The 21,306-nt window shown below is 37.7% G+C and overlaps 1 protein-coding gene across 1 annotated transcript in view; it reads left to right on the top strand.

Annotated features, from left to right (window-relative positions):
- The window catches only part of SH3BGRL (SH3 domain binding glutamate rich protein like), a 95,120-nt gene extending 74,863 nt beyond the window's left edge, over positions 1-20,257 (top strand). Inside the window, exons 2-4 of the mRNA XM_017660305.3 lie at positions 8,417-8,602; positions 12,841-12,921; positions 18,919-20,257. Coding sequence (XP_017515794.1) covers positions 8,417-8,602; positions 12,841-12,921; positions 18,919-18,951 — 300 coding nt within the window. The 3' untranslated portion in view covers positions 18,952-20,257. The remainder of the gene's footprint in view (positions 1-8,416; positions 8,603-12,840; positions 12,922-18,918) is intronic.
- Positions 20,258-21,306: the final 1,049 nt, after the last annotated feature.

A 21,306-nucleotide genomic window follows, 5' to 3' on the forward strand; every position in this document is an offset into this window, starting at 1 on the left:
GGCATCAGGTGGAACTGGGATAAGACATGTGCAGGTGCTTTTACTGCTGTCAGTGGACAGTCAAGGCCATACAGGCCTTGAAGGTAATGGACTCATCAAGGCCCTGTGAACTAGATGTTCATGTAACTGAAGATGGTTATGGATGGAGTCTTTGGCAGCAGCTTGAATGGACAGGCAAACCTATTGGATTCTGGTCACAACTACAGAAAGGAGCAGAGGTCCAGTACACCTTGATAGAGAAGCAACTGGCTGCTGTGTACCATGTCTTGCTGGCTATGGAGCCCATTGCTGAAACAACTCCGACCAAGGTAATAACCACCTATCTCATTGTGGGGTGGGTGTGAGACTGTACCCAAAGGCCATGGAGTGGTGTGGAACAGACACCTACACTGGCCAAATGGGGTGCATATTTACAGCAGTGCAGCACTTTGTCTAATAGCTCCTTAAGTGAAGAACTCCAACTCTTACTGGGGCCAATGACTTATACCAGTGGAAAGCAGGAAGAACTTGCTTTTCAGCCCTTGGTAGCTGAGACTCCTTATTAGGAGGGAAAAGCCCCATACCTGAAGACGCTTAGTATACAGATGGCTCTAGTTGTGGGCAGCCCCCGAAGTGGAGGGCTGTGGCTTTCCATCCTAAGACTGAGACAATATGGATGGAGGGTGGAGAGGGGAAGAGGAGTCAATGGGCCGAGTTGCAGGCAGTATGGCTCGTGATCACCCAGGAGCCCTTACACCATAATTTTCTGCACTGACAGCTGGGCCATCTGTTGGGGCTTGACCCTGTGGCTACCAACATGGTATCATGCCAACTAGATGGTTGGTCACCAGCCCCTTTGTGGGCAAGAGTTGTGGCAAGATCTATGGGCCTCTGGTTGGACTAAGACTGTTATGTATATCATGTGACTAGCCATTTGCCTTTGGCATCCCCAAGGAAGGATGAAACAGACACACTGGCCCAGATGTGCTGGCTAGAAGGAAAGCCTGACTCTGATGTGACCCAATGGCTACACCAGCGTTTGTTTCTCATGGGGCAAAAGACAATGTGGGCTGAAACCCGTAGGTTGGGGCTTGCCCTTAGACCTTTGAACAAGTCAGCAGAGCCTGGAAGGAGTGCCTTGTGTACTCTAAGAGGGCCTTACACCGAGTCCCACAGCAACATGGGACAATAGTAAGGGGACCAATACCCCTTGTCAGGTGGCAAATAGACTATATAGGGCCTCTGCACATATCAGAAGGATATCCTTATGCTATGACATGTGTGGACCCGGCTACTGGACTCTTGGTTGCTTTTCCTACATGTTGTGCAGATCAGCACGCCACCAAGAGGGGCCTGGAGGGTCTCCTTGTAGCCTATGGCCAGCCGCAGGTGATTGAGAGCAATCAAGGCACCCACTTTACTGGACATGGGTTGCAACAATGGGTGCAGCAATTAGGAATAAAGTGGAAATTTCATGTATCATATAATCCTACTGGGGCAGGCATGATAGAGAGGTACAATGGTTTGTTGAAATCTGGCCTGAAGTCGGACACCAATAGTCTACAGGGTTGGTCAGTTTGCCTATGGATGGTGCTGCAGCATTAGAATGAGAAGCAATGTAAAGGAGCTTTGAGCCCTGTGGATATGCTCACACACCTTGCTGCCTCTCCTATACAATTGTACGTCCAAACCAAAGATGAGCTATTGAAGCCAGGATATGGCCAGCAGAGCAACATCCTGCTGCCAGCCCCAACTGCATTAAGCCCTGGAGACACTGTTGAATGGACCTGGCCCTGGACATTTCAACACATGGACCAGTGATGGCTTGCCCTTCTGGCTTCTTGGGAGAAAGGCCTGGAAGCTGTCCTCATGTGTATTCCTGGAGTAACAGCTGAATGGCCCCCAAAGGTCATGGTAGTGTACCCAAAACGTCCAGGAGGTAAGAGCATCTTGGGGGGAAGTTTTGTTTTATCTTTATGGCCAGTGCATGTACCTCCCATAGCCCTATATATTGACCCATCTGTAACTCCCACAGGGAGGGGGGTGAAAATCTGGTATATTAGACCAGGAAGAGATCCCACTCCTGCCACTGTTTTATCGCAAGACCACTCTCTTGCATGTATCCTACCTGATGGACAAGATTTGCCTATGCTGGTGTCATTAAAACATGTATCTTATCACCCCAAGGTTATTTTCTCCTACAGTCCTTATGACTTGAATGTGCCCCCTGGCTGCAGCTGCTGCATGATGATTGCTCTGAACCCTCAGCTACTGCCTGTGTATGGAATGGACGAGCTATGAACTTAATATGCATACAACTTTGAACCTTGATGAATCCTCCACCTTGAGGATTGTCATGATTTTATGCTGTTGCTATTGTATGTCATTAGTCTGGTCACAATGCTCCAGTTTTCTCACCCAGGGACCATTGCAGAAGAAGGGGAACGAGTAGATTGTAAGGTGAGATTTCTGGAGGGGTGGCCTGTGGGTAAAATTGTAACATTTACAGAATATCTCGCCTGGCTTTAGGGCATTTGTATATCCTCAGGGGTGGTGAGAGTTTCATCTCCATACCAATAGTTAATTACCTGGGCAACGGGAGGGTGTGTCTGAACCTGAGAGTTTAAAGGGAGGGGTTGGCTTTCTTGCTTGCTGGCTTCTCCAGGATCAGAGGAGAGAGATGACCCTGGACTGCAGCTTGTAAGCAATAAATGGATTTTAAATTTTATTTCTCCCTTTGACTGATTTCGGTTTTTAGAGGTATTTTGCCCCGGGATTTCCTCTCCCCGGGCTTACAAGCTAACAAATTGATGGGCATAGAAATTTATTTGGGTCAGTTTAGACTGGTCAATGGGAAAAAGACCATAAAATTAGAAATTCAAATTCACTAAATAGGGCTGTTTAGAAGAGACCATAAGACATCTCAGCTTTTGTTCTTTCTAATCAGTATCACATAGTTTAGAAGGAACTCTTTTATATATGTCAGTCATCCTCTTAGCTGGATTGGGAATTTCCAGTATGTATTGCATGTAGTGAAGAAAGAACAGGGCTTTGTAGTCATATTTAAATTCGTAATTTGGCACAGGCAATTAGCTCTGTCCTCTTGGGAAGGTTTCTTAACCTATTGGAGCCTCAATTTCCTTTGTTGTAAAATGAAAATAATAACCTTTCAGAAATGTAATGACTTGAGGGGATATGTGTAAATAACCCCACAAAGACTTTGATGCTCAGCAAGCACTCAACAAACAATTGTTTCCCTTTCTCCTTAAAATTCTTTATCCTGTGCAAATCATAACCGAGTACTAACATATAGTAATGTGTCCAAAGTCGCGAATCCCAAGGAGACCACCAAGGAGCCAACACCGATGCAAAAGCAAAAGAGCCTTTATTCAAGCTAGCCCGAGCTCAATCTCACACCCGTGCCAACACAGTGGCCAGGTGCCAGAGAAAGAGAGCGCGTTTTCCCCAGAACAAAGGTTTTATGGGTTTCCAGGGCAGTATGGGGGGGTGATGGCCGTGGCTCTAGCTGATTGGCTGTGTCGGGGAGTAGTTGGGGAGGTGATGAGTCGTGGCTTTGGTCAATTGGCAGGGTCTAGGGGTGTTGGGTGTACTTATTGCTGACTGGAGGGGAGGGAGACTAAGCTCCGATTGGGTGAAATAGGATCCGGGTCCCAATTGGCTAAAATAGAATCTGGGAGCTTGCCCTTTCAGTAAGGCTTGGAATTTTCCTTGAGATTGTCCAGGAAGGGCATTCCTGCTGCTTTTTCATGTGATCTTTGATTAGAGATTATATAGGGACAACACTGGGCAAAATTCTAAGTCAGGCAAAGAAACTTCACTGTCTTCCTTACCTGCATCTCTCTGGGCATTTCTTTCCTGCACTCCAAACATTCATACTGCTTGCCCTGTCTATGAAGACCAAAGTAGTGAATTAGTAATAGTAAGGTTTCAGTCATCAGAAGAATCGAATTTTATTGTAGGTTGGTACTCCCAGTGCTCCTTATTTCACAGCTCCTTGGATCAACACATAAAGCTGTCTCTGAAGGAATGGAATAGGGGCTAAATTTCCATGCAACTCTGGGAAAAAAGTATGGATAGATAGAAGTACCAGATACTAAGTAGGCTGGATAGATGAGGTTATTCAGAAGTGATATTTCATTTAGTAAAGAAAAGCTTTTTTAATCCAGAAACTGGGCATGACAGTACTTTATTTACTGGGATCTTAATACATAGCTTTTTTTGAGAAACCACCTTTAAATATCTACCTTCTCTTTTCACTCTAGGCTCTATGTTTTTTAAGTACATGGGCCTTAACATCTCTTTAGACCCAATGGAGTAGAAGTGCAGATAAAAAAGAAAATAATAACAGATTTTTTTTTCTCTTGGCAGCAGCAAAATAGCAAACCTGAGATTGTGCTCTTGTGCTGTCACATCTTGGAACATCTGTCAGAACTCCAGGAGGGGTGGAGGTTCAGATCAACAAGAAAATTGTTAGTAGTCATTTTTGCCCAGATTTGTTGCAGACGTAGTGGTAAAGAGATACTAGTTACAAATTTTACATGGCTGATTGTGACCAGCATTTTTGAAAATATTTCAAAACAAACCACCTGAAAATAAGTGTCTTGCCACTACTGTACCATTAGATTAAGCAATAGGGAGCCAGTGGCTTAAGGACTTATGACAATATTCATTTGAAAATGCACACTGATCTCTCTTGTTACCAGATGACTACACAGTGACAACAGTGCACTGGTACAGTGCCAAAGAGACTAACTGGGGATTCACATTTGATTTTCCTTTTAGGAGCATTTTGTAAGTAGATTAGTAAAAGACTGAGAAGGCAGCTTTAAATGCTATTTGTTCACTCCTCCTTCACTCCACTGTTAAATCCTTAGGCAGAGGCTGGGCAAAGACATGGTTTTTATTTTCCTACGAAGTAGAGTGGCCCATTCTTAGGGCAGCATTTGAAGTAAGCAGAATGAATTGGAGGGAATCTATATATCTGATTTATCTCTGCAGAAGTTTGCTGGGTCACAAATTATAACCTGTTTAAAAAAGACAAAATACACACCTACACAATTGCTTTTTCATTTATAGACTTAAATTTTGTGTAAGAATTTAGTCATAAGAATTGCACAGCATCCACTTAGAATGTTTCCAAGTTAACTTTGTAATACTCTTAACTTCGTTGTTCTAGTGCAGTATGCTGTAACATTTGTGAACACAGTTTTCACATCTGACCAGTTATACTAAACTTTACAAAGTACATTGTCTTTTTACTAAAACCATAGATTGCATGCATTATAGATGGATGTAGTATGTAGCATTTGCACTATCATTATTAAGCTTAGTCTAAACGGCATCAATAAAAAAGCAATAAGCTCTTTCTCTCCCTTCTTAGTTCCCTGCATTCACTTGGTCCCTCTCACCTGACCACCTTGTATAGTTGTCTTACCCTCATATTTAAATACTATGTTGTAGTTTTTTAAATATATCTAATTCCTCCCACTAGATTGTAAGCTGGTGAGGGAATTGCTATTTTTCTTTCAACATTTTTATAGAACCTGGTAAAGTTCTTACACACTTAAGTGGCACCCAAAAAATATTATTCAATAGCTACTAAATACAGTTTGATAATAATCTGTCTAATTTTAGTGCAGCTTTAGTGGAAGCTTTTTCAATGTTCATTAAAGTGCCATTTGAGAAAATGTGACAGAAGTTGATTATAAAACCAGACAAAAACCCCACCTTGATTAATTGTTTCATGGTAGGTTGGCAGTTTGGTTAAAAAGACTGGTTTTCCTGTTTAAAGCATGATTATGGATTTTTTTTCTTTTGGAATTGGAACATTCACAGTAGCACCTCTAAAGCAGAAACCTTGTCAGTTTCCTTCCTTTAAAAGGAACAGGATCCTAAGCATGACAGACAAGTGTACTGAAGCTGGCTAGCTGGAGAGCAGCTGTTGGCTCCAGGCAGCAGTTGTTCGTTAGCTCTCCTCAGTGTCTTTAGAGAGAATACCTTGAATCTCAAACCCCAACATATAAGCAGAAATCACCTGGCATTCTTTGGGTGGAGGTGAGGGGTGTGGTTTGCTCTTTGAAAAATATTGATTTAAATTCCTAGACAGGGCCGTTGTCCACTCGCAAGTACATTAGATATTCTTGCTGGAAAGGATACTGATAACCTTTTAACTCCAGAGGAACTTTTTTTTTCCTGTAAACTTTAATTTCATTTCTTGGTGAATTCTTAGTGACACCCATTCCTCATTATTCTAGCAGTGTATGGTTTTCTGTCACATTTGTTCAGTGTCAACTCATTTTAAGTGCCATTGGGGAATAGGAAATTAGCATCACCTGAATGAAGCCCCTTTGTCAGGACTTGTAGTGAGCATGTGCCTGCAGGAATATAAGAAAGGCAATAACTCTATAGATATAAAATATCCCTCGTTGGAAATAAACTTGGTGTGTGAAATTTTGGACTCACAGATATGATCAAGTTAGGAAACAACTTATTTTACCATCCCTAGAGATTCAATGCTGAATAAGTGTTCATGTTTGACAGGGCAGAACCTACTTTAAAAAGTGTTGTTATGGCCTATTCTGTTCAGTCTTATCGAAACATAGAACACTCTAGTAAGCATGTGTGCTTATTGTCAGGAAGTTCCAGATCATGGGATAAATACTTGTGGTCTGGAGTTGATGGCTAGAGTGTAAAGATACCAGTGAAGGCGTACTATAATGCCCTGTGATACCAGGCCCAGCCACCATCTTAGCTCAGCACAGTGAACAGTATTCTCAACACGTATGCATTTAATTAGGTCGGAAAGGCCTCAATGAGTCATTTATTTTAAAAGTCCTCTGCCTTTTGTCTGTCATACAAGTAGAAAAGATGACATTAACCAAGGGCCATGTATAATTAGCATGTTAGCTATAACATTAACTCATCATTCATTCAAAATATCTGTTGGAACGCTGAGTGCCTGGAAGTACCATATTTATGGGATATCTTTACACCCACTTAAATTTGTAAATATGCACATGATGGACAAATTACTTGACACACTTCACACTAACTGAACACCCTCTATTGTACTGAAAAGATTGAAAACCACGTATTTCATTTAACCTTCCATCAAGTGTGTTGGTTCACTTGATACTCCTGATTATTTATTGTCTTTTACACTGATTTTCCTCAAAATTGAAAAGGGGGCTTATGTTATATTTAGGAGTGAATGTTTGACTTAAAGCTAATAAGGAAATAGGATTCCTGTTAGAAAAATTGTTTTGCTGCAAATTTTGCTGGATTGTAACTGATCTTTAAAGAAGGACATACTGTACCCTGATCTAAATAGCCTGTAGAAATTCTAGTTCCTATTGGGATAACTTGAAAATTTTTTTGGTTGGGGGGTAGTGATGAGTGAGAAAATCACCCACAGTCACAAGGAAGTTAGGACAAAAATATAACCTCTGTGTATGCATGAGTGTTTGTTTATTTTGGGGGAGTGTAAATCTAGAGGGGACTTGACTGCATGAAAGTTTTTAATTTTGCATTTTTGTTTCCTCTGAGAAGACGGCTTTTGATTTTATATTTCTGATGCTTCTGCTCCATGTGTCATTTTAGTGTGACTCCATGAAGAACTTTGTATTGATTGTGCACTGCAGTTTCAAAATGTTAAAAAATAGTTTTAAATATGGGCAAATTATCATGGATGTGTAAAGTATGGTCCTAAAATAAATACATATTAGAAGAGAAACCTAACTAAAAGGTATTAATTTTACTTTTAAAGCTCCCTCATAGGTATGATTAAGAGACAAAATGGATGTATTATTTCTACCTGTTAATTTGGATGAAGAAGTAGCACAGACATGCATCAAAGATAACCTTGTAGCACCATAATGTTCAGGGCCAATGAATAGTACAGGTATATTCAAACTTAGTATACAGGCAGGCTTAGCTCTTATGTATTCTTATTCAGTTTCCATTTTAAACAATGACAACTGAGATGTGAAGTGATTCATTTCTGTTTACTATGTGATGCTTATTAAGACAGGAAGTAGATTCTGGTCAACTGGAAAGACTTTCAACAGGGCTGAAAACACAGCTTCCCACTACTCACACTTTTGAGTTAACTGCACTTTTAGGTTATTGATATGCCAGAGCCAGCTTTACTCCTGCATCATTAGATGTTGGAATTTTCAGTGGAGAAAAGAAAAACTCAGGTTGATAAAAGGATCTGCAGACTGAAAGATCTTTAATCTATGAGACATTGTTAATAACAAAATAATAATGAGGGAAAACCACAGTATATCTTCTGTGAAACCACAAATCTTGATTCATGTCTGAATTCATTTCTGCTAGTTCACAACACTGACTTGTTGAATTTGAAAAATAAAAAAAAGCTATTCAGCAGTACAGTTACTTGTCTTTTGGGTTCTAGATTAAGAAGAAACAACAAGATGTGCTTGGTTTCTTAGAAGCTAACAAAATAGGGTTTGAAGAAAAAGATATTGCAGCCAATGAAGAGAATCGGAAGTGGATGAGAGAAAATGTACCTGAAAACAGTCGACCAGCCACAGGGTACCCCCTGCCACCTCAGATTTTCAATGAAAGCCAGTACCGTGGGGTAAGGAACTAATTTAAATTTTGTTTTTTTCTGATGGATTGTGTCAAATCCATACTCTCCCTTTTAGCCACCCCAGAATATGCATACTGCCATTTCTGGTGTTCATCCTCTGTGTCCATCCTAGGTATCTGGGATATTTTGTCTTCTACTAAGAGGCAGATGAATGAGTCATCTGCCAAGCAATTACCTGTAAATGTATAAATACAAACCCAAACATATTGTTGCCTTTACATTTCTTCATCTTAATTCCAGCCAGAGCAGTTGTATTATTTCTGGTATGTCCATGAAGAAACCTCTGAAAAGAAGTCAGCTAGTCGTTTATGTTAAAATTAGTTTAAAAATAATGTTTTATTTTCTGCTTGAAGCTAGTAATACTTCTATTTTGGTATTGTTAGTGACTTTTCTTAAAACTTTAAGTTAACAAATTGGACTTATATAAGGAATGAGGGAAACAAAAATAGAGCTTTCCTTTATTACTGGTGCTTTCAAGTATGCCATCTTGTTTAATCTTAATTCAAACCATGGATTATGTTCCTTCATTCTTTAGTCACTGTATAATTTAAGTAACACGTGTAGACAATGGCCATTCTAGGCACCATGGTAAGTACAAACAAAACACAGCCTCTTCTCTTAAGGAGCTAGTTGAGAGTGGGATATGGCGAGAATCGTACACATCTGAAACAATTAAAGAGTAGTTATGAAGCCACCTGCATGTGGTGATGCAGTACAGAAAGTGTATGTGAGGGCTGTAGGAGTCTGCAGTACAGAATTGTTTGCACTGCTTTGTCCTCACAGTTAGCATGACTGAAGAATGAATTGTTTAGAGCCAGAAATCCCAATTTTCTTCCTCATAGGTTTATATGTAAGTGAGAAGGACACTTGGTGGGGATCCTTTCATGAGTCAATTCAGAGTATCTAGGGGAGGGAGTATGGGAGAATTGAGAAGTTTGTTGGCACAAAATATTTTCTCTGTGAATTGAATTTGTCAGCTCTGAGGAGGGGCCTGAATGTGTAAAGACATACTCTGTAGGTAAGGAGAAGGCAATCAGGCTATTCGTTTAGACAGTGAAATCTCAGTACCTCTACATTTGAAATTTCTGCAAATTGTTGAATCTCAGGCTGAAAGAGACCTCAAAGGTCACCCACTCCAATCTAAGCCAGTATATATTGTCTTAATCTCTCTTTTTTTATAGCAAAAATTTCAATGTGTCTGATTTTTTGGAACAAACGCATTTTGAGTTATAAGGGTAACGTTTGAGAAACCACATTTAGCTAGTTTATTTCTCCCTTGGAAGCCACACTGCAAGGGAATGATGTATGTTACGGAAATAAGACAAGTGTCACTGAGTAATGAGAATAAAACAGAAAGGAAGGAGCAGGAGGTGAAACTCAACCTAACAAATAAATATTTGTTAATGGAAAAGGAATCCAACTACTACTGAGTGCCTGCTGTGTGCCAGACACTGGGTTGGAAGTTTAATAACAATAAAAATTTAGACTTGTTCCTATTATACAGACTTTTAGGAAAAGCAGTCATTCATAGAAACCATTTTATATGTCAGCTACTGTGCTTTGTGCTTTCTGTGTATTGAATTAGTTCTCATTCTAATGCCATGAGGTGGATATTGTTATTCCTATTTTATAGATGAAGAAATTGAGGTCTAGAAGAGGTTAACTGACTTCCTAAATCGTACAACTAGTACGTGATGCAGCTAGGATGTAAATATATATCTGTCTTATTCTGACGCTCTTACTTTTTACATTGTCCATTTTTCTCTTTGCTAACATATCCCATCTTTATTCTTTCCTTGATCCATTCTGTGTTATCTGGGGCTGACCTCAGCAAATTACATTTCCCAGTCTCCATTGCCAACTGACTGCCTATTAGGTTTGGCTGATAATCTGAGGCACTGGTTGGAAGAGTGGAGAACAGGAGGAGAGAAAAAGCCAAAGTATCCACCCCTCCTGTTTCTGGATGTGTCCATGGCAGTGGCTGTAGCACCTTTGTGTGCCAGCTCTACCAGGTGCTCTAACCTCTGGGTTCTATACCTTCTACCTTCTCCACTTTTCCCTTCAGCCGTAGCTGTGGTACCTCACTATTTCCTGTTGGCCTTTCCACATTTTAATCCTTTGTGTAAGTAGTTCTTCATATTAAATTCTTTTGTTTGATCTATCTCAGGGTTTCCTAACCTTGGCACTCCCGACATCTTTGTTATGGAAGGACCACCCTGTGCATTGTAGGATGGTCTGTTTCTATCATGTGTGCCAGTAACACATCACCATTGTGAGAACCCAAAGATGTCTCCAGACTTTGCCAGATATCCCTGAGGGAAAAATTGCCTCCTGTTGCAAACCACTGGACCATGGCTTGGGTTCTTATATCAAGCCTGGATTGTGACTGAAACAACTACTCTACCTACATAGATCAGCATCTGCAAGAAAGATACAAAATTTATAAGGCTAGTCTTTGCTCAAAAAGAGCTTATGCTATGTATGTGAAGAACTAGAACACATTTCCATGAAATACATATGATACTATATATGGTAGAATATATTCTGGATTAATGTTATTTGAATTGAATACCTGAGATGTAAATAAAGTACATTTATTTTTACTCTAGAGAATTCCTATAGAAAAAGCAGACTGTGTCACAGTCTGTTTTGTTTACTCTTTTATTCTTAGCCCCAAGAACAGTGATTGTCATATAATATGTGCTTAATACACATTTGCTAAGAGAAATAATTAATCAAGCTTAAAATTGAGAAACAAGTGTTATTTTTTTCTCAAAGTCACAAGCTTGTTTATCTTTGCTAAATCCAGGGCTAACAAATGATAATATACTTTGATCCCAAAACACTTGAAACACACAACTGGAGTCCCCTACATAGAATTTTTATGATCAGATTTCAGTACAGTTGAAGATCTACTTCCTTTCACATGAATGTAACGACTGATGTGAGTTGGGGTTTTTTTTGTTTGATGGTAGTAAGAAATACCTCTTACACAACTGTTGGATTTTTTTTAACTAGTGATTTGAGGTTACTTCCAAGTGGTTGAATGTAGATATGATCTCTACTGATTGTTTACCTCAAGTAGCTTTTTAGGTCATGTGTCTCAGTATGGAATCAGTATCAAGGTCCAGTTCCAGTTAGTTTCACTTTTGAGTACAGTGAGCTCAAAGAGCATAGAAGGCTGTTCATACATGCTTGCTGTTTAGGATTTATTCCTTTGTCAAACAGCTGGGATACACAAAAAAGACGCCTGGAGTCAATCCTTGGGGGTAGATTCCACTGACTCTAAACAATTCTAACAATGTAGTTTGTTTCTTGGGGTGGAATTCAAATTTAGGATCATCAATAACTGAGAGGGTCTAAACTTTATACCTCCAGGTCTTCCAAGTGCCAGAAATTATACATGCTAGAAAATAACTCTGTAATTGGTGATCCCTTGGTGAGGTAATCTCTTGGGAAACCAGCATATTATGGGTGCTTTTCACCTCTAAGGAATCGTCCAAAATGCCAACCTTATTTCTCTGTGTTTTAAACCAAACAAATAAAAGCCAGGTATAGACAATGACTGTGTTTTCTAAGTAGGTGTGTTACTGAGTATATGTCATAGTCAAATTTAAGCAATTCTCTTTGTTACTTTAAGAGGGTGCTAATTGGTTTAGAGGGTTACAGTGGGAGAAGCCCAGCCAAATTTAGTCATGTGAGGCTTTTCTTGGCTCCCTCGGTTGAAACCTTTTAGTGGTTTGTTTACTTTTACGCTCACATTTCATGGAAGTTTTAGTCCCTTTCTCCCAAAACAGCAGATTACTGCTGTTAGGGCATTGGGCATGTCCAGCAAATATCTGGTCTAAAAAATAATTGAAGAGAAATAATGGGAAACTGGAACAACAGCCTCCCACCAGAAAATAAGCAACCACTTTCTGGCAAATACTTGGCTCGGTTGGGCTATGGAGAAAGCTGCTTGCCCTGAGGCAGATTTAAATTCTGTGTCATAATGAATAAGCCATTGTGCAGTTTCTACCATACAAAACAATGTATCATCTAACTCACATTAAATGGGATCCAGTAATCTGTTCCTCTTTATTATTCTTGCTAGAATTCTAACATTATGGAAGTTAGCCTGGCTGCCCCCAGGGAGGTTGGCAGGCAGGTCATTTTGAATAAATTGACTCTTTTCTTTCCTTTGTTGGTTGCATATTGGTAATTCTTCTTGCCTCCTTTTCACCAAGGACTATGATGCCTTTTTTGAAGCCAGAGAAAATAATGCAGTGTATGCCTTTTTGGGCTTGACAGCCCCACCTGGTTCAAAGGTATGATTCCTTTTTCTCCTGCTTAAAAAGCTATTTATTATTGCTGGGCTTTCTAGTCAATGAGATTTCCACCTTTGTTAAGTACTCAGGTTAAAGCCAGAGGCAGTGCAACATAGCCCGAAGGAATTGTCCTTGCTCTGCATGCACTTAATCCCTATAAGTACATAATCAAATACATAAAATATGTGAGCAGGAACTAGGTAGAGTGACTTCCCAATCAAGCTTCCCAGAGCAGCAAATTTGTCACTGAACCATTCACAAGTAAGTGGTTAGCAGTTTTGAAGACTGCATTCTTCCAGCTGACATGCATGCTTCTGCATCTACAGAAAGCATCTTAGTTCACTGTAATCTTCTTGGCAGCGTCTGTTGTCTTTGTGTGTGAGTAAATGTTAGAGTCATCCATTCAAATTAATTAAAAGCATTTGATTTTCAAAACTGGTCTCGAAATTGCTGGCTAAATTTGAGGCTTTTTCTTTGCCAACAAAAAATTAATTTTCAAGTGGCAGTGTTCCCAGGGGAGACCATATAAAGGAAGAATCAGAAATTAAATCTCCAATTTAATGAAATGTCTCAAAGTTACCCTGCCTTTTGCCACATAGGTCTTCTCCAAACAGGCTAGGTTAAAATCAGAACATATGTCCCCTGCTCTATCATTTTATGTTTTGCTCTTAGCAACTGATTTTATAGTAAACAGATTCTTTCAATTCCAGCTTTTTGTCCAATTTTAAGAGTCTGTGTTATTGTCCATGTTTTCACTAGAGACCATTTACTAGCATTGTTATCTGATTCATTGTGAAATTCTGTTTCCTTCCTAAACTTTCTTTTCCAACAGGTAAAATGTCTTATTTTAGGCTTCATATAATTTAAGTTGTAGGAAATGTTAGGTAAGGCATTTTTGTTTAAAGTTAGTAAAACCCAGGTTAAGTAATTGATTACAGTGCAGAGTATTAAAGGAAGGGTACTCTGTTTTCCATGACTAATGACTCCCTATCCTTTAATTCAAAGTAGGAGTCATTCATTCATTTATTCATTCATCAAGTCTTTATTAAGGGTCAAGCACTGATTTGACGTTGATGGTGGGGCATATACAGAGAATACACCATGATCCCTACCTTAAGTGTTTATAACCTAGTGAGGGACATATACAAATAATTATATAACAACAAATATGTCTGCAAATAGTTACAATTCAAGACATGCTATAGTAAAGTCTATACTATTGGTGTGAATAAAGTGCCATAGGCATCCAGAGATAATAATCATAAATTCCTACTAAGGAGTTTAGGAAAGATTTCACAGAGGAAGTGACATTTGAGCTGTTAGAGTTTCCAAAATACTAAAGTGACACTAAAGTGTCTTTCAACAGAGGCAACAACAGGAACCACTTCATTAGGATATAGGTGCACATGATGTTATGTTTAGGGAGCATGAACTCCAGGATAGTGCAGCATAGCTCCAGAATAGGGCATATTAAATAGAGAGGGATGCATTAGGAGGTGAGATGGGCTAGCTATTTTTGGGCCACATTATGAATGCTGTGCTGGGTACTTACAGCTTTATCCTCTGGGTATCTAAAAGCCATGGCAATGAACAGCAGAAGACAATGATGTGATTACTTCTGTATTTTAAGATATGATTTGATCTGTGACTTAAGAAAATAAATTTAACAGCTGTATGGATTAGGAAACATTGGAGAAATGAGGTATTAAAGATAGGCTGACCAATTAGAAAGGTACCTTAGGAGTCCAGGAAAACAATGGAGATCACCTCAAGTGGGACAGCAGTCATGGAAAGAAAAAGATGGATTTAGGAGCCATTTAGCAACTTATGAGATATTTATGTATGTAAAGAATTGAAGCTGTCTCTGGGGCTTCTAACTTTGGTGACTGGGAAATTAAGCAAAGGTCATGGAGGAAAAAGAGAAGTGAGTTATCCAGGGCAAGAGTTAGTCTTGGAAAGAAGGGGATATGCAGTTTTATTTTGAGACTGGAGAGAGTAAGAGAAGGATAAAATTAAAAAATTTTAAATGTAGGGAGGTTAGGGGAAGGTCACCTTTGAATGAGATATGAAGAAAGGTCATCAGGTAGGAGTGATGAGAAATTTAGGACATTAGAACTTTAAGGAGAATTGAAGGATTTGCACTTGTTGAAAATAGGCCATGGAGTAGGTTAAGATCATGAATGGAAGGACGGGAGCAAGATGGAGGGCCCACCTGAAGTTAGAGTTAATGAGACCATAGTGGAACCACTCAGCTTGCTTACAGTGCTTTTTCATCCTTGTTTAAGCCTGGGAATGGGAAAAACATGAAAGAACAGTGGATGTGATCAATAATTGAACAAGAGAGAGCTTATTGGGATAATTAGAGGTCTTTAATTGACAATTGAGTTGAAGGGTGGGTTGGTGATAGGAATATTTTGAATGTTAGTATTTAATACCCTTTTTTTCCAAGACTAAAAATGATAAAGTTGATAATCAGAAACATGGTTTTTCTATCCTTCAGCTCAGTTTCAGAATATTTCCCCTTTAATATTAATAGGACAATAGGCTTTCCAGAAAGAACTGGATGAACAAAAAGGACACAAAATAAGAAATACAACTACTTAACCCAGGCTGGGAAAGTGCACTGATAATAAAAGAAATGTGATAAAATGAGATATAGTTTTTATCTGTGAAATTAATAAAGATAAACAAAGTGATAGTACTCTATGCTGAGAAGGACACATTGAAATGGGTATTGCTGGTGATAGTATGACTTGGCAATCCCTTTTGAAAACCAGAATGGCAGATATGTATCAGGAACCTCAAAAATGTTTATAGTCTTTCACCCAGTAATTTCTCATTGGGTATTATAGCCTAATGAAATAATTTGATACATGGAAAAAGTTCTATGGATAAAAACATAAATCAAGCCTTACTTCTAATCGTAAAACCCTGGAAACAAGTTAACTGTCTAACAGTAGGGTCAACCAAATTAATTCTGAATTTTATGGGTAACTAACACTGAATGAAACTTATGGATAAAAGTATGTGTCACAGTATTATATATAATCCTGAAACTTTGAAAACGAGTTACATGTCTAAAAATAGGATCCACAAAAGTTTATCCACTAAATGAAGGCCTTCTCTCATTTAAAAAATGATGGTTTGTGAAAATATATGTTATAATGAGCTACAGAATTGTTTTTATTTTATAATTGGAGTTTTAATTAGATACACAATCTATGCATAGGACAAAAAGAGACTTGTTGACAGATAGTAGCTGCACTAGTGGGAGTGAGTATGTAATAATATGGGTAACTGTTGGATCACCATGTTATATACTTGAAACTAGTATAAGGTTGTGTATCAACTATACTTAAAATTTTTTTAAAAAAGACTGAAAGGAACCATCGCCAATATACATATTTTTCTCTCTTTCCTTAATTTCCAAATAATTAGCATACCTTCTCTTGACATTTAAAAATTACTGAAAACCAATGTGCCGGGGAGCTTGATATTTAAAAGTACCCTATGGTAAATAGTTCCATAAAGCAAGGAATATTTCTGTGTAAGACAAATGGTTTTTATATTCTTTTGTACATAGAATGCATTTAAAACAAAGCATGATATTTACTCTATTTTATTAACACAAAAGATCATTTCTTAGCACTAGTATTTCTTACTTTATAGTGGAGATGATGGTTTTGAGATATGAAACAAAGTAACATTTTCACTAAAAAATAAAAATCTGTTGAAGTTCATGTTGAGAGGAAAACCATTCCCCTGGAAAAGCCACATTCACTAATATTTTAAAGGAATAGGGGATGCTGGTGGGAACAGTGTTCTCATTAGCTTTGGTTGAACCACCGTGCTCTAAGTAGGGACCATGGACTCTGTCTCTGCTGTGATATTTGAAGTATTCCAATTTCCCCTAAACCCACCCTATTTCGTTGCATCTCTAAGAGAAACTGTATGTTAACAACACTTAGCTGTGCTGTTGGTCTTAGTTACTAGGTAAAAAGTGAGAGAGGAGAAAAGCAGGAAAGGGTACATGCTTGCAATGGGCCAAACACTGAGCTAGACACTTCACATACATCTCATTTTATCCTTAACCATCCTTAGGAGTGAGGTGTTCTCAATGGAAACTGACACTCAGATAATTTAAGCAAGTTGTCCAAGGAATTTGAAATCAGAAGTGACTCAAAACCAATGCATTTATGGAATGATGTTTATATTGAGACTAGACAGGAAAAAAACACCTCAAATGCCTGTTATAAAACTCTCTGGTTGATTAGATAATTAATGATTCTATAAATAGTGGCTACTTACTTTTAGGTAACAATGTGGCTTTAAGCCCAATTTATATGTTTGATGAATAAAACAATTAGAAGTGTAGATAATTTACTTTAAATATGTGTTCTAAAATAAATTAGAAAGAATTTTGAATTGCTTTTGAATCCTATGTCTGTCAGTAATGTCTTCCATTAAATGGATAACTGAGAGCTAAGGAATATGTGACAGCTTACAGCAAATTAATAGGATGTGACTTTAGGTAACTAGGCTCTTTCCAAGATATTAGTTACTCAGAGGCATTAGATGTACATAAGAATGACTTCATATTAAAAAATGGGTGGAGGATATGAACAGACACTTCTCCAAAGAAGAAATTGGCCAACAGGCACATGAAAAGATGCTCCACATCGCTAAATATCAGGGAAATGCAAATTAAAACCACAATGAGATATCACCACACACCAGTTAGGATGGCCAACATAGAAAAGACTAGGAACAACAAATGCTATTGAGGATGCAGAGAAAGGGGAACCCTCCTACGCTGCTGGTGGAAATGTAAAGTAGTTCAACCATTGTGGAAAGCGATATGGAGGTTCCTCAAAAAACTAAAAATAGAAATACCACTTGACCCAGGAATTCCACTCCTAAGAATTTACCCTAAGAATGTAGGATCCCAGTTTGAAAAAGACATATGCACCCCTATGTTTATCACAGCACTATTTACAATAGCCAAGAAATGGAAGCAACCTAAGTGTCCATCAGTAGATGAATGGATAAAGAAGAGGTGGTACATATACACAATGAAATATTATTCAGCCATAAGAAGAAAACAAATCCTACCATTTGCAACAACATGGATAGAGCTAGATGATATTATGCTCAGTGAAATAAGCCAGGTGGAGAAAGACAAATACCAAATGATTTCACTCTTCTGTGGAGCATAAGAACAAAGCAAAAACTGAAGGAACAGAACAGCAGCAGACTCACAGAACCCAAGAATTTACTGGGGAGGGTGGGTGTGAAGGGAGGGAGAAGGGGAATAAAGGGCATTATGATTAGCACACATAATGTAGTGGGGGCATGGGGAAGGCACTGTAGCACAGAGAAGGCAAGCAGTGACTCTATAGCATCTTACTATGCTGATGGACAGTGACTGTAATGGGGTATGTGGTGGGGATTTGATAATGGAGGGAAATCTAGTAACTACAGTGTTGCCCATGTGATTTTATATTAATGATATCAAAATTTTAAAAAAGATAAAAGAATGACTTCACATTAGGACATATTCACATTTTTATACAACTGCTTCCCCAACTATATGTGCTAGAAATTTTGAGAGGTACTAGTCTTCTATTACATCTGTTTCTAGGCAGTTTTTATTTTTTTTCTGTTAAGAATATTTACTGAAGTATAGTCGATACACAATATTATATTGGTTTCAAGCATACAACATAGTTATTTGGCAGTAACCTACATGATTAAATGCTCACCACAACTAGTATAGTTACTGTCTGTTAACAGAAAGATGTTACAGAACTACTTACTATTTTCTGTATGCTCTACTTTTATCCCTGTGACTAATTTTTAAGCAGTCTTTTACAGGGTGACATTTTTTCTGCTTTTGAATATTCTTGGCAATTTCAGCTAATAAAATCTAACCAAATGCACATCAATGTCTGCTTTGTTATATGTAAATCTATCTGTTTCGTTTGTTTTTCATTTCAGGAAGCAGAAGCTCAGGCAAAGCAGCAAGCATGAACCTTAAACATCCTGCCTTAAGCATCCTGAAAAAGGAGTCTCCATTGTTTTTGTAAATAAAATAGCAAAATTATCTTGGCTTCAAAAGGAATAGGCCTAATGTTGAAATAATGGATTAGTTGGTGTTTTTACATGCAAACAATCAAAATGAATGCATAATTAAAATGTGAGCATAATGATGAGGAGTATGGGAGATGAACATAAAATTTAAAGTAGATGTCATGGAATAGTATTTTTACCTGTCAAAGCATTTTATGTACTTTCAATGATTTCAAAAAGAAAACATTTGTCACCTTTTTTGGTATCATTATTACAATTTAAGTATATATGTAGCCTCACATTGAGAAATTTAAAAAGGAATGAGTGAAAGAATATCTCTTCTTCCCTAATTGCATCATTACTTTTAGTGAACAAAAATATGTACCTTTTTTGATGTGAATTAAAAGTAGTGGCAGGTAACATTTATGATATGTAAGGCATTGCAATTTCCTGTAGTAATTATAACTACTATTCTTTTGTAGTTCAAACTTCTGTATACTGAACCACAGGTTTTCTAGGTTGTCTAAGTGTAGCCTTTCATTGCATATTTCAGTGATCAGAACAGATGACCTCCCACATACACAAAAATGTATTCAGTTGTCAAGTTCCTTGCTTAACCACGCAGTTGTGATGGAATCATGTCTCTAAGTTGCTTGCCTCAGTGAAATATGCATATGTATGTTGTAGTAGTGGGATAGCAAGTAAGTTTACAATGGCATCCTTTTGCAAAGAACCTCAGACTTTTACTTAATTATTATAAAATAGCTTGTCATTCATTGCTCAAGACATCTTTCCTCAGAACTTTGCTAAAAAATTCTCAGTGGTTTCTCCACTTAAAAAACCTTATGGTTGTGAATACCAGTATCTCTCAGATATTTGACCTTTTTGGTTCAGCTTAGGCATATGTTGTGTGTCTATGTTATTCTAATTGGAGATTCTTTTCTGTGCCTCGATTTCAGTGAATAGCACAAGGATCAGATAAAAGGGTCAATTTCTTAAATGTTAACTCTGAAAATTTCTAAGAAGACAAGAAACATTATGGACTAAGTCATTTACCCAGGAGATATACATATTATACTTCAGCTCCATACTACTTTATTACTAATAACAAACACCTTTTACTTTAAATTACTTTATCATATCATTTGATGTGTACAAGTCTGCGCGGTTTGTCAAAATCAACATACAGTGAAGACATGGCTTTGTTTACTGAGATTCAAATTCGATGCTATGCTTTAAAATAAACTCAGTACCTTTAGAAATATAATTGATGTGTTCCTGGAGTTTCTAAATAGTATAATAGCAATTTTTGTTAACTAATATATTCTTTAGAATTTGGGGAAGGAGTAAAGGGAAAATGACAGAAAAAACAATATTTGAGTGCAATTTCTGAATTTCCTTTGTAGCATTCTGAATTTTGTGGTACATACTTGAGTCAAACAAAGAGCTATTCCATTGTTTTATGTACAATAATATGCTGTAGAAAAATCTAGAGAAAGCTGGGTGCTTTGTAATAGACTCTTGGAAATGCTAAACAAACAAACAAACTTGGTCAATATTTTCTCCTAAGGCTTTATTAAGTGTTGGCGATGCTACTTGCAATATTTTATGTGGACATTTTTACATTTATTTTAGCATCAAATAAGTTAACATGGTCAAAAAGAGACATTCTTCAAAAACAGATGACATTCTTTAGATGTTTATATCTATTAAAATATACCTTGCAATTAGCATATATAGATGTTTAAGGTAAAAGTTGGGACTGCGTCTTCCTAAATTGAAATGTTTTGTATTGTCAGCTGAGCACTATCTGTCTATAAGAAAGGTAAGTGAAATTCTGAATATTAAGGTGAGCCTAAGTATTTTCACAAAATTTGTCTGGACAATATAATCCTTCCTACTTGTTATATTACTTATGGCATCTTTCTGTTTGAAATTAACCTGCTACTTTGTTATTTTCCACTTCAGAGCTGATTTTCCCTTAAGCATATATGACCTCCAGGAAGATTTTCATTTTCAACACAGTGCAAATTGCTTGCTGATCATATTGTTAAATGTCAGCGCCTCTTTGGGAAAAATTTTGAGATTGTTAATTACTTGCTTGGGAAAGTCTAAATACAGAGAATTTTGTGGTGTCAGGTTTCATTTCACATATTCCATTCATTCAGCAGACAGATAAAGGAAGATTCACATGGTTTTTAAACCTAGTTGTGGATGTTGAAAATATAAAAATATTGGCATTGGTCTCATTTTTCCCTACATAAAATGAATAGCTATTTTCTTTTGAAGAATTCCAATAAAACTGATTAAAAGATA

This window comes from Manis javanica, chromosome X, assembly GCF_040802235.1.
Source record: "Manis javanica isolate MJ-LG chromosome X, MJ_LKY, whole genome shotgun sequence".
NCBI classification, from domain to species: domain Eukaryota; kingdom Metazoa; phylum Chordata; class Mammalia; order Pholidota; family Manidae; genus Manis; species Manis javanica.